General features: G+C 42.4%; 1 protein-coding gene across 9 annotated transcripts in view; it reads left to right on the top strand.

Moving 5' to 3' along the window:
• Window positions 1-14,628, top strand: part of LOC110493244 (calcium-dependent secretion activator 1) — a 155,072-nt gene that overhangs the window by 39,355 nt on the left and 101,089 nt on the right. For all 9 annotated transcript variants that reach the window (XM_036950551.1, XM_036950557.1, XM_036950556.1 and 6 more), the window contains 3 exons: window positions 6,992-7,072; window positions 7,438-7,671; window positions 9,822-9,943. In XM_036950551.1, the coding sequence (XP_036806446.1) occupies window positions 6,992-7,072; window positions 7,438-7,671; window positions 9,822-9,943 (437 nt within the window). The remainder of the gene's footprint in view (window positions 1-6,991; window positions 7,073-7,437; window positions 7,672-9,821; window positions 9,944-14,628) is intronic.

Below are 14,628 nucleotides of genomic sequence, written 5' to 3'. Positions count from 1 at the left end.
TTCCGGTTGCCAGTTCATCTCCCTCTTTCTTTTCTCTGGTAACCTTCTGGCCACCTGTCTGCCTCTCCAACTTCAAGGATAGGTAGGCCCCATACAAACACTGTCCATAAAGCCTGTGGAATCGGTTAACTATAAAACAATATCAAAACATCAACTCAAACAGTTGTTTGTTTGACAAAACCTTTTGCCTACCCCAGGACACAGACCATTTCTGGCAGAAGTCACTTTTATCAGTTCTTTTCCACTTGAGGTGGTACAGAAAAACAACAGCCGTCTTCAGAGTGAGTTTCTGTTAGATGTATAAGTAACTCAAGTCACTTACTGTGCACCTCAGTTAATATGTATATTCTATATTTTAGAATCATAAACAAGGCTATCAACACAACAATTTGAAATCCCTCCATTCTATGCATACATTTGCATACATTTGCAAATACCTTGCTGTTATCATACTACAAATAGAGATCTGTTTGAAAGTTTTGAAGTAGATCTGAATGCTGGACTTTTGTTTTGGTCTAGACTGTGTGGTGCTGTATTTTGCTATGGTGTGTGTGTGTGTGTGTGTGTGTGTGTGTGTGTGTGTGTGTGTCTTTGTTTGTGAAACCTTTCTGCTGTCAGTCTCACACACACTATGCCCTTTGTCTGCTCATTCATGGCTCCCATGGCGACAGTAAACATGGCCACCTCTCTTTCCCTGACTCCCCTGTCAGCTGTTGTCACCCTGCCTATATTAAACCAGACAGACCGGATTGGTTCCCTCCCACACATCACAACTGCTGCTGCCAGACTCTTATAATGATTGCTAAATACTGCACAATCTAAAACACTTGCCCCCCAATCACCCCTTCCCCAAAACACATGTAAATATTAGACTATAAATTGTGAATTCCTGTATTATACTTATGCAAATATATACACTACCGTTCAAAAGATTGGGGTCACTTAGAAATGTCCTTGTTTTTTAAAGAAAAGCACAAAAAAATTGTCCATTAAAATAACATCAAATTGATCAGAAATACAGTGTAGACATTGTTAATGTTGTAAATGACTATTGTAGCTGGAAACAACTGATAAAAAAAATAAAATGAATATCTACACAGGCGAACAGAGGCCCATTGTCAGAAACAATCACTCCTGTGTTTCAATAACACGATGTGTTAGCTAATCCAAGTTTATCATTTTAAAAGGCTAATTGATAATTAGAAAACCCTTTTGCAATTATGTTAGCACAGCTGAAAATTGTTGTCCTGATTAAAGAAGAAATAAAACAGGCCTTCTTTTGACTAGTTGCGTATCTGGAGCATCAGCATTTGTGGGTTCACAAGTCTCAATGTCAACAGTGAACAGGCGACTCCGGGATGCTGGCCTTCTAGGCAGAGTTGCAAAAAAAAAAGCCATATCTCAGACTGGCTAATAAAAATAAAATGTCTACACTGTATTTCTGTATCACTGTATTTGTACATTCTTCCACTGCAAACCTACCATTCTAGTGTTTTACTTGCTATATTGTATTTACTTCGCCACCATGGCCTTTTTTTTTGCCTTTACCTCCCTTATCTCACCTCATTTGCTCACATTGTATATAGACTTATTTTCTACGGTATTATTGACTGTATGTTTGTTTTACTCCATGTGTAACTCTGTGTCGTTGTATGTGTCGAACTGCTTTGCTTTATCTTGGCCAGGTCACAATTGTAAATGAGAACTTGTTCTCAACTTTCCTACCTGGTTAAATAAAGGTGAAATAAATAAATTGGGTCAATTTGATGTTATTTTATTGGACAATTATTTTAAACGGTCTTTATAACAAGGACATTTCTAAGTGACCCCATACTTTTGAACAGTATTGTGTTATATATACATTAATATTTTACTAAGCCATTTACTTTGTTTGTATTCTTATCTTGTACTATTTCTTATTGTTGTTGCATTGATGAGAATAAACCTGCAGGCAAGCATTTCGTTGGACGATGTATACCATGTGTATGCCGTACATATGACTAATAAAACTTGAAACAATATCTGAACACCTGTATGTTATGAAATTCTAACTCCTCCATACAGAGTTGATTTACAAGAATCTGAATTCACTGTATCCTCACCCAGGAAAACAGGGTAGTATCACAGCATCAGTGTGCCCCAAGTTGTCTGCACATAGAATTAACGATTGAAAAGACACTCATGCACACTGAAATATTTACGCTGGCAGAGCTGTGTGCGTGCGTGTGTCTGTGTTTTTCTTTGAAAAGTGGAAAACAGAAGAGAACAAGCAGATTAGGAAGACTGTAGCCATGACAATGGTAACAGACAGTACCATACTTGACTCTAAACTCAATCAAGCCAAGGGTCCTGAACTGGGATCTAAACACAATCAACCTTAATATGGACAAGTGTGAGAGGGAAAGTCTACATAACCCTTATCCACAATTTTCCCCGCTCTGCCTCCCTCTGCCTGTGGGTTACACTATATATTTTCCCCGCTCTGCCTCCCTCTGCCTGTGGGTTACACTATATATTTTCCCCGCTCTGCCTCCCTCTGCCTGTGGGTTACACTATATATTTTCCCCGCTCTGCCTCCCTCTGCCTGTGGGTTACACTATAGCTGTTCACACCCATGGAGGTTTTCACTTAAGGATGAGTTATCTGCTGCCTGGAGTGCCTAATGATAGAGTGAGCAGCCGTCAGACACAGAGGCTCCACGCTCTAGTGAGTGAGTGAAAGATAGATAGTCCAGCATGCTACTCTACCAGTGGACAGAATACACTATCGATTGTCACTCAGTACAATAATACGGCTACTACAGTTACAACACCATGATGCTCAGATGGATACTAGAGATCACAGACATATAGACTGACTGACTGACTGACTGACTGTATATCCCATACACACTGGAGTAGGGCTGCCAATAAAAAGTGTGTGGGTGTGGAGAGCAAGAATTACACTATAAGCCCTCGGATCACAGGTGTGAGTGAGTCCATCACGTGTGAGTGAGTGAGTGAGTGAGTGAGTGAGTCCATCACGGTGCGATCTGGTAATGCACACTCTCAGACACAAGCTACTGTGTTACTGTACAAAACACCTTCCACTGTAGTCTGCAGACAGGGAGGGAGTGACCACAGGAAGAGGAAGAGAGGGGAGAGATGTAAAGATGCGAGATGGAGAGAGGGGAGAGAGAAGAAAGAAAGTGATCAGCTGTCCACACCACAGAACTGCAATCCCAACGGGCAGACTCTGTATAAGTTTCAAGTTTTAAAGCACAAGTACAGGGAAATGCCTTTCCTGCAAACTGTGTATATTGTTGGGGGAAGTGGACAATTCTCAGATAACATTCATACAGTACATGAAGAAAAGTATGGGAACACCTGCTCGTCGAACATCTCATTGAAAATTCATAGATATTAATATGGAGTTGGTCCCCCCTTTGCTGCAATAGCAGCCTCCACTCTTCTGGGAAGGCTTTCCACTAGATGTTGGAACATTGCTGCGGGGACTTGCTTCCATTCAGCCACGAGCATTAGTGAGGTCGGCCACTGATGTTGGGAGATTAGGCTTGGCTCGCAGTCGGCGTTACAATTCATCCCAAAGGTGTTTGATGGGGTGGAGGTCAGGGCTCTGTGCAGGCCAGTCAAGTTATTCCACACCAATCTCAACAAACCATTTCAGCAAAGACTCTGTGTGTTCTGACAGCATTTCTAGTCCTATTTTCATCCACCCTCTCCCTTATTTCCCATCCCTCTCTCTTATTGTTGTTGTGAAGAATGCCTCAGTGCCCTGGCAGAAGTTGGAGGGTGGAGAGGGTGTACGTAGCGTGGGCAGAGAGAGAGAACAGGACATTTTCAGAGAATCTGAGACAGAAATGAATAGAGGGATGGATGAAGTGAGGGAGAGGATGGGGTGAATGAAGAGCGAGACCACCATCTTATAATTCACTAATATTAAACCCCCCCCCCCTTCCCCTCTGGGTTCCCTGTCCCCTGGAGGCCTACAGAGGGAGGGAAGGAGAAGTAATGTTGAAGAGTTAATCTAGACACACACACGGACACAATCATAATAACACAATTCTCTCAGACACACATTGATAAACAGACACAGTCAGATGCATATGGTGTGGCAATCAGGTGCGCAGTTTTGGCCGGTGGAGATTAGGCAGATTTAATGAATCTAATTATGGTTGGCCTTGCTTACATCAGATCTGATTATATTATTACAGGGATATCTCTCTCTCTTTACTGCTCTGGTGTAATGCAGCAAAGACTCTCAGTAGGCGAGTCTGTGTGTTCTGCCAGCATTTCTAGTTCTCTTTTCATCTACCCTCTCCCTTGTTTCCCACCCCTCTCTCATTGTTGTTGTGAAGAATGCCTCAGTGCCCTGGCACTCTACTGGACTCGTTTGGCACAGGGCGTAAAACTCTGCCAGAGTTACATGCCTGTTTTTTATTCTTACTGTATTATTTCATGGCCGCAGGACTAGTCTGGTCTGGTCAGGAGACACATAGACAGTGACTCTGATGTAGTGCTGTTCATTGTGTGTGTGTGCCTGTCACGACTTCTGCCGAAGTCATTGCCTCTCCTTGTTCGGGCGGTGCTCAGCGGTCGACGTCACCGGTCTTCTAGCCATCATTGATCCATTTTTCATTTTCCATTGGTTTTGTCTTGTCTTCCCACACACTTGTTTTCAATCCCATTCATTACCTGTTGTGTATTTAACCCTCTGTTTCCCCTCATGTCTTTGTCAGAGATTGTTTATTGTCAGTGTTGTGTTTATTGTATAGGTGCGCGACGGGTCCTCGTGCCCATGTTTGTTTATATTCTATTCTTATTAGTGTTATGGAGCATGTTACGTGGACATTCATTAAAAGACTCCATTTTACACTCTGTTTGACTCTCCTGCGCCTGACTTCCCGGCCACCTATACACACAACTCTGACAGTGCCCTACCCATCCTGCTTTAAGAGCCCTAACGATGCCTCCGAACAGCCTGGGGGATTCGATTAGCATAGACTCTAGAGATCTTGTTGCATATCTGTGGCTGTGTGTATATGGTCATGCTCGTGTGGTCTGTGGATATGTGTGTGGTATATGTCAATGTACTTCAGTATGTGTATTCCTGCCAGTAAACGCACTGCTAGAAACCACATCTGTAGTCATTTGCTCCTCCATCCTCAGGGGCTGAAGGAGTGGCTGTGACAGATGTGTTTGTGTCTGCTATCATACTGCAGGCTCCCTGACCACTAATGACTACCCCTTTTCTCAGAAGACCCACCTCTGCTCTGCAATCTGGAGAAAGAGTCTATACTGCACATACATCTGATGAAGACAACTCTGATTTATAGTATAGTCAAGTGACAAAGTAATAGATCTGAACCAGGGCTGTAAACAAGCATCCTTAAACAGAGAATTTACTTCCAAGGTCTAATTCACGACAAACACAATCATTTGACAGTGGTTGAATATCGATCACCATTTCCAGGGGAGTGGAAGTCATGGGATTCAAATGGAAATTAAATTGGTTAGCCTACAGATCATCGTATTGGTGGGGTGTACAGGTGTAAGATCTTAATTTGACCAGTTTCTCACAGCAGGAAAATAATCCTGCAGCAACAAGAAATGTTAATTATTGTGTGAATTATAATTAATGACAATTTTTGTAGGGTTTGATACATTTTTAAGTGGAAATTACAAACTGTAGAAGCCTTTCTTAACTTCTCTAGGGTAGGGGGCACTATTTTCACCTCCGGATAAAAAGCGTGCCCAAAGTAAACTGCCTGCTACTCAGGCCCAGAAGCTAGGATATGCATATAATTGGTAGATTTGGATAGAAAACACTACATTTTCCAAAACTGTTAAAATAACATCTGTGACTATAACAGAACTGATTTGGCAGGTGAAAACCTGAGAAAAATCCATCCAGGAAGTAGGATTTTTTTAAATATTTTTGTTGTTTTCTATTCAATTCCATTACAGTATCCATTGATTTAGGACTCAAATTGCAGTTCCTATGAATTCCACTAGATGTCAACAGTCTTTAGAAATAGTTTCAGGCTTGTATTCTGAAAAATTAGGGAGTAAGAACAGTCTGAATGACTGGACCCTAAAGTGCCACAGAGCTTTTTCATGGGCAATCCCGAGAGTGCGCCTTTCTTGTTTACCTTTTATATTGACTACGTTATTGTCCGGTTGAAATATTATAGATTATTTAGGCTATAAAGCAACCTGAGGATTAGATATAAACATCGTTTGACATGTTTCTATGAACTTTACGGATACAATTTGGATTTTTTGTCTGCCTGTTGTGAATGCGTTTCAGCAGTGGATTACGCACGAACAAAGCGGTTTTGGATATAAAGAGAGACTTTATCAAACAAAACAAACATTTATTGAGAAAAATGAATGTCTTCTGAGTGCAACCATATGAAGATCATCAAAGGTATGTGATTCATTTTATCTCTATTTCTGACTTGTGTAACTCTTCTACTTGGCTTGTTACTGTTTGTAATGATTTGTCTGCTGGGCGATGTTCTCAAATAATCGCATGGTATGCTTTTGCCGTAAAACCTTTTTTGAAATCTGACACCGTGGTTGGATTCACAAGAAGTTCATCTTTAAACATATATATAACACTTGAATGTCTTCTGAATTTTTCCAATCAGTATTTCTGTTTTTGAATTTGGAGCTCTGCAATTTCACTGGATGTTGGTCTAGAGGTTTTAAACCTCAAATACACCACAAGTTTGCATTGATCAAATTAAGATTCTATATCTGTACATGTACGCTCCAAGTCATTACATCTTGATACATTCATACATCACTACAAACAATTTCCAATGATGATTATTAGGATATAAGAACTAAAGGTAATACTATGTCAATATCAAGGTTTGTAATGGAGGTTGTGTGTAAGGCCCTGCGTTATGCCACTAGGTGATAATAAATGCTGAATGTAAGGCTTATGTCATGATAACGTCTCTTGTCGTTGTGTTTGTTTCCAGCTTGATAACCCAGACGAGCAGGCTGCTCAGATCAGGAGAGAGCTGGACGGACGACTGCAGATGGCAGATCAGATCGCCAGGGTAAGACACAACCACCTCAAAGTAAAGTTAGACACCAACCTACCACTCTTAAATCACCTCACCAGAGCTGTTTCTGATACAGTAGAAGATGGTAGCTCTAAGGTCTATAAACTAAGTAGTAGTGATACTACAGTATCTGTGTGTTCTGAACCCTAGGCCCTCAAGCATAAGGCACATCTTTACATCAGAAAACTGCCTCAATAATGTAAGAGCAGAGGTAGACTCATGCAGGAGTACCCATAAATAAAGATCCTCTTTAAAAATACCTTTATGGTTGTAGACTACACAATGGACGTGTGTGTGGGTGTGACTTATGTGTGCTTGCGTGCCTGTGTGTGTGTGTGCATGTTTCTGTGCCATAACAGGGCGGCAGGTTTCCCAAGTTTGTTTCCAAAGAGATGGAGGCCATGTTCATAGAGGAGCTGAGATCCTCAGTGAACCTGCTTATGGCTAACCTGGAGAGCATGCCCGTGTCCAAGGGAGGAGAGTTCAAACTGCAGAAGCTCAAACGAGGACACAACAGCTCTATCATAGACATGGGCCAGGAGGACGAGAACACACTGTCCAAGTCTGATGTGGTGCTCTCCTTCACTCTGGAGGTATGGTTGGTTAACACTGCAGCTCATACATAGCGTGCCAGAGACACTGCCTCCAGTGGTCATATGCAGAAGTGTGCTATTGAAGTAATCCTGACTATTTCATCTGTCAGGCTACATAGAAAATAACATTCAAGGCTCTTCTTACTTTAGAAACAGACAGACACTGAGAGGGAAAGTAAGAGAGAGATGTAGACTGAATGACATAGGTGGTTTACACACACAGAGAGAGAGAGAGAGAGAGAGAGAGAGAGAGAGAGAGAGAGAGAGAGAGAGAGAGAGAGACAGGGAAAGAGGGAGATACAGTGGCTTGCGAAAGTATTCACCCACCTTGGCATTTTTCCTATTTTGTTGCCTTACAACCTGGAATTAAAATGTATCATTTGATTTACACAACATGCCTACCACTTTGAAGATGCTAAATATGTTTTATTGTGAAAAAAGACTAAACTTTACTTGAGTGTGCATAACTATTCACTCCCCCAAAGGCAATACTTTTTAGAGCCTCCTTTTGCAGCAATTACAGCTGCAAGTCTCCTGGGGTATGTCTCTATAAGCTTTGCACATCTAGCCCCTGGGATTTTTCCCCATTCTTCAAGGCAAAACTGCTCCAGCTCCTTCAGGTTGGATGGGGTTCCGCTGGTATACAGCAATCTTTAAGTCATACCACAGATTCTCAGTTGGATTGAGGTCTGGGCATTGACTAGACAATTCCAAGACATTTAAATAGTACCCATTAAACCACTCGAGAGTTGCTTTAGCAGTATGCTTAGGGTCATTGTCCTGCTGGAAGGTGAACCTCCGTCCCAGTCTCAAATCTCTGGAAGACTGAAACAGGTTTCCCTCAAGAATTTCCTTGTATTTAGTGCCATCCATCAGTCCTTCAATTCTGACTAGTTTCCCAGTCCCTGCCGATGAAAAACATCCCCACAGAATGATGCTGCCACCACCATGCTTCACTGTTGGCAATGGTTTTCTCGGGGTGATGAGAGGTGTTGGGTTTACGCCATGTATAGCGTTTTCCTTGATGGCCAGAAAGCAAAATTGTTGTCTCATCTGACCAGAGTACCTTCTTCCATATGTTTGGGGAGTCTCCGACATGCCTTTTGGTGAACACCAAACGTGTTTTCTTAATTAAAGCAATGGCTTTTTTCTTGCCACTCTTCCGTAAAGCCCAGCTCTGTGGAGTGTACGGCTTAAAGTGGTCCTATGGACAGATACTCCAATCTCCGCTGTGGAACTTTGCAGCTCCTTCAGAGTTATCTTTGGTCTTTTTGTTGCCTCTCTGATTAATGCTCTCCTTGCCTGGAGTTTTGGTGGGCGGCCCTCTCTTGGCAGGTTTGTTGTGGTGCCTTATTATTTCAATTTTTTAATAATGGATTTAATGGTGCTCCGTGCGATGTTCAAAGTTTCAGATATTTTTGTTATAACCCTGATCTGTACTTCTCCACGACATTGTCCCTGACCTGTTTGGAGAGCTCCTTGGTCTTCATGGTGACGCTTTCTTGGTGGTGCCCCTTGCTTTGTGGTGTTGCAGACTCTGGGGCCATTCGGAGCAGGTGTGTATATATACTGAGATCATGTGACATTTAGATTGCACAGAGGTGGACTTTAATTAACTAATTATGTGACTTCTGGAGGTAATTGGTGGCAACAGGTCTTATTTAGAGGCTTCATAGCAAAGGGGGGAATACATATGCACTCACCACTTTTCCTTTTTTTTTTTTTTTTTTTACAAATATTTTTTGAAACAAGTAATTTTTTTCATTTCACTTCACCAATTTGGACTATTTTGTGTATGTCCATTACATGAAATCTAAATAAAAAATCTATTTAAATTACAGGTTGTAATGCAACAAAATAGGAAAAACGCCAAGGGGGATAGGCTCTGATGATTAATGGTCCCTCCACTCTCGTATACCTCAGACATGTTTATAGCAGCAGCCATTCAATACAGTCGTAATGTTTTAAACTCCCTATTCTGCTGCTCTCAGGGGACATGGCTGTAGTTCAGAGGGGCTGAGCTTATCGGGGGCGCCCATGTTTGTAAAAAAAAAAAACAAGTCAGATGTTTCTTTACAGTAGTATCAGTGTCTGTAACAGTGCTCTAGCTCTAACTGATAAAATTTGACTGGCAGTATTCTCTCTGTCAGGTGGTGATTGTGGAGGTTCAGGGGTTAAAGTCTCTGGCGCCCAATCGAGTCGTCTACTGCACCATGGAGGTGGAGGGGGGGCATAAGCTCCAGACTGACCAGGCCGAGGCCTCCAAGCCAACGTGAGTGTGACACACACACACGCACACACATACACACACACAGGTATGCTGGGCACACAAATTCGATTAGAACAGCCTTATTTAAAGTGGCAATCAGCAGTAGAAACAACAACAAAGAGATCTCCCCGTTCCTAGTTTGGTAAAAAGCTGAGGGATGGGACTGGAGAAATGTAAACACTTTCAAATTCATAGACATAGCTATGAATGCAAGGAGTGACCATCCATGATATCACAATTATAGTTTAACCATGTTTTGAGGCTATATAGGGTTTGTTTACATTTACTTTGTTTACAAACATTGGCGTAAAACCAGCTTGTATTTTGATATCTGATGGGGTATGACAGTTCAACTAAGGTCATGAGGCATTTATAAGTTATATTCTTCAAGAATCAACAGGTACATATCATTAATTTATAAGTCCAATAATGGATGTAACAGCTGCTGTTTGCCTCTTTAAAAGTAAATACCTAGTTACTGGGTAATACGTTCAGTACGTTATATTTGATATATACAGTGGGGCAAAAAAGTATTTAGTCAGCCACCAATTGTGCAAGTTCTCTCACTTAAAAAGATGAGAGGGCCCTGTAATTTTCATCATAGGTACACTTCAACTATGACAGACAAAATGAGGGAAAAAATCCAGAAAATCACATTGTAAGATTTTTAATGAATTTATTTGCAAATTATGGTGGAAAATAAGTATTTGGTCACCTACAAACAAGCAAGATTTCTGGCCCTCACAGACCTGTAACTTCTCCTTTAAGAGGCTCCTCTGTCCTCCACTCGTTATCAGTATAAAAGACACCTGTCCACAACCTCAAACAGTCACACTCCAATCTCCACTATGGCCAAGACCAAAGAGCTGTCAAAGGACACCAGAAACAGAATTGTAGACCTGCACCAGGTGTAAACAAACTCATGTTTGCTAAGCATGTTAGGAAGTACATAACTGCATTTAATTTCCAGTCACAGGTTGTTTACTTAGATTCATCACAGCCAGTCATGTGCAAGGCCTCAGTGACGTAAAACGTGACCTGGTGATGCGATTGAATCTGCTCCTAACTCACTCTCACACTACTTCCTGTTTACATATACATGGCCACATCATGTGTACTTCCTATGACATAAAAACCCCAAGCCCCTGACTGCTGCTCTTCCCTCAGGCCCACTCTGAGTAGCACCTGATCCAGATTGTGTTAATATGATTAGTAAGTCCTGAGTCCTCGTTAGGTGGTCCATAGGGTGGGTTCATGTTCTGTCAATAGCTGCACACCATGGTGTGGTAATGATATTTCCTGTGTGAGTATGACCAGGTGTTGTAGACGCCGAGACAGACTGATTACTCAACATGCACCTTCTTCCACTGGTTGTGTGAGGACACTCACACATGTACATTTAGGTAGTAGTACCATCAATACTCATTCAGAAAATTTAATTTTGGCGAAAGCCTTCTGTTTCTGAGATGACAGATGTTGCTGGTTGATTATAGTTTTAGCTTCACACAGTTACTGTAACACACCCTAGTGTGAAATATGTGGTGCAATGGGTCTTTGTTGTCTGACATTGTCAGAGTTATATCAGTCTCTATGCCCTGAGTGCACAGAGATAGAGTAGACATTGTCTAGAGTCTAGACTTTGGCCAGGGAGGCAGCTGTGCCCGTCTGTGACGTCAAACTGTGTGTCTATGTGTGCATCAGATAAGTGCGAGGGAGAGAGAGAAGGGGCTATTTTAGACCCTGCTTCCTCACGGTGGAAGGCTCAGGTGGGAGCTGTGCTATGAGTGGATCATTGGAAACTTTAGTTCAACAGAGTATGGGGCTTTTATGGCTAGATACAGTATCTCAGTCAAACCCTGATGTGCACATCTAAAGGGTTCCATTCCTTCTCTTCCACAGATGGCAAGTCCTGTTGAACTTGGAATAGGAAATACAGTACATAGCCAATAGTATGTGGACACCCATTCAAATGAGTGGATTTGGCTATTTCAGCCAAGCCCGTTGCTGACAGGTGTATAAAATTGAACACACAGCCATGCAGTTTCCATAGACAAACATTGGTAGTAGAATGGCTGGTAGTAGAAAGTTACTGAAGAGCTCAGTAACTTTCAACGTGGCACTGTCATAGTGCCACCTTTCCAACAAGTCAATTTGTCACATTTCTGTCCTGCTAGAGCTGCCCCTGTCAACTGTAAGTGCTGATATTGTGAAGTGGAAACGTCTAGGAGCAACAGCGGCTCAGCCACGAAGTGGTAGGCAACACAAGCACATAGAACGGTGCCGCTGAGTGCTGAAGCTCCTAGTGTGTAAAAATCGTCTGACTCACTACCCAGTTCCAAACTGTTTCTAGAAGCATTGACAGCACAATAACTGTTTGTTGGAAGCTTTGTGAAATGGGTTTCCATGGCCGAGCAGCCGCACACAAGCCTAAGATCACCATCTGCAATGCCAAGCATCGGCTGGAGTAGTGTAAAGCTATTTGCCATTGGTCCTGAGCAGTGGAAATGCGTTCTTTGGAGTGATGAATCACGCTTCACCATCTGGCAGTCCGACAGACGAATCTGGGTTTGGCGGAAGCCAGGAGAACGCTACCTTCCTCAACGCATAGTAAAGTTTAATGGAGGAGAAATAATGTTTTTCATGGTTCGGGCTAGGCCCCTAAGTTCGAGTGAAGGGAAATCTTAACGCTACAGCATACAATGACATTCTAGACGATTCTGTTCTTCCAACTTTGTGGCAACAGTTTGGGGAAGGCCCTTTCCTATTTCAGCATGACAATGCCCCCATGCATAAAGCTAGGTCCATACAGAAATGGTTTGTCGAGATCGGTGTGGAAGAACTTGACTGGCATGCACAGAGCCCTGACCTGAATCCCATCTAACAACTTTGGGATGAATTGTAATGCCGACTGCGAGCCAAGCCTAATCTCCCAACATCAGTGCCCGACCTCACTAATGCTCTTGTGGCTGAATGGAATCAAGTCCCCGCCGCAATGTTCCAACATTTAGTGGAAATCCTTCCCATAAGAGTGGGGACCAACTCCATTTTAATGCCCATGAATTTGGAAAGAGATATTCGACGAACAGTTGTCCAGATACTTTTGGTCATGTAGTGTATGAATGTTATCTGTTGGGATTTTAGTTATCTGTTCTGTGGTATGGACCAGCTGATCACTTTCCTCTCTCTCCCCCCTCTCCATCTCCCCATCTATCTCATCTTTACTTCTCTACCTCACTCCCCCCTCTTCTTCTTCCTGCTGTCTCTCCCTCCCTGTCTGCAGACTGCAGTGGTAGGTGTTTTGTACAATAACACAGTAGCTTGTGTCTGAGAGTGTGCGTTACCAGGTCAGGTCACACCGTGATTCGGGGTGGAGAGGTGTGTGAAAGGATGGACTCACTCACACCTGTGACCCGAGGGCTTTTTGCACATAGGATACAACCTGCTGGCTGGATGCGAGCTGTGCCCAGGCAGAAGGAACGTTGTTGTGTGTGTGGCTCCAGCATTGTGCTGTACTATCTTGTGCTGCTCCACACGTTTGGCTGAGCTGAGAGTTAAATCAAGTCCCATAGGAATGCCCATGGGCTGTGCTCGTGGCCACTCGGGCTCAAACCAACACCAGGCCTCACATCTGAGCCATGGGCCAGGATGAGAAATACACTCAATCCCTAGACATATTCACATCTCCAGCATTCTGCATGATGAGAAATACCTGCCATACTAGACCTGCGCACATCTTAGCTGCTCCGGAGAAATAGACCCATTCTCAGACCTCTGCTCGTCTCAGGCATGTTGTAATGAGGAATACATGCTGTGATTCTAACAAATCAATTTATCTCTGTAATTTTCTCTGAAAGCAACTCATACATTCTGTAATTACATTTTCTGACCTCGTGAATCTAATCCAGACTTTAGTGATGCAAGCTGTTACACTGCCATCTACAGATGGAACAGTTTGTGAAAACAGAATAATCAGGGATGGGCAGCCACAGTAGTTTGCTGAAAACACATTTACAGTCAGACAGGGTCAGACATTCATATTTACAGTCAGGCATTCATAAATACTACACAATTTAAACCATCTGGAGAATATTACATTTATGTTTGCATTAATCCATGCAATATTATGCTGCTCTGTAATCTATTATAATAGATTCTCTTTTCCCTCTAAATGTGGGTCAATATCGCAGAGTCAACACTACATTGCCAGTGCACTCTGCTCTGACAAGACAAACAGAACACAAACCCCAGGGAAATGGAGAGGGTGAAAGAGAGAGATGGCTAGACTAGTCTTCATTCTGCCGTATCAGTGCTCCCCCACCGCACTTTAGTGAGTGTGAAGTCACTCCTGGCTATATTAATTCTACACATGAGTGGCCACAAGCATTCAAGGCCTCTCTCTATTCCATGGTTACTGTATGTCACTCTCTGCCCACTCTGGCTCACATGCTTCTAGAATTTAACTAAGGGTGTTTTCACATATAGTCTTCTTTAAAATAACCGATCTCAGTCCTCTTTAAAGTGAACTCTGGGGTAAAAAATAAGAAGCATAAGAATCTTTGTATCTTTGTATTCACACTGCCCTTGCCTTTGAATGAGGTCTCAACTCTTTTGCCAGTTCACGTCAACTATTTTGAGGACCAAGTCCTCTTTGCATTCACATTGCTATGTTTAGAAAGGAACCAAGATCT

Source organism: Oncorhynchus mykiss, chromosome 17, assembly GCF_013265735.2.
Source record: "Oncorhynchus mykiss isolate Arlee chromosome 17, USDA_OmykA_1.1, whole genome shotgun sequence".
NCBI classification, from domain to species: domain Eukaryota; kingdom Metazoa; phylum Chordata; class Actinopteri; order Salmoniformes; family Salmonidae; genus Oncorhynchus; species Oncorhynchus mykiss.
This window is presented reverse-complemented; position numbering and strand designations above follow the sequence as displayed.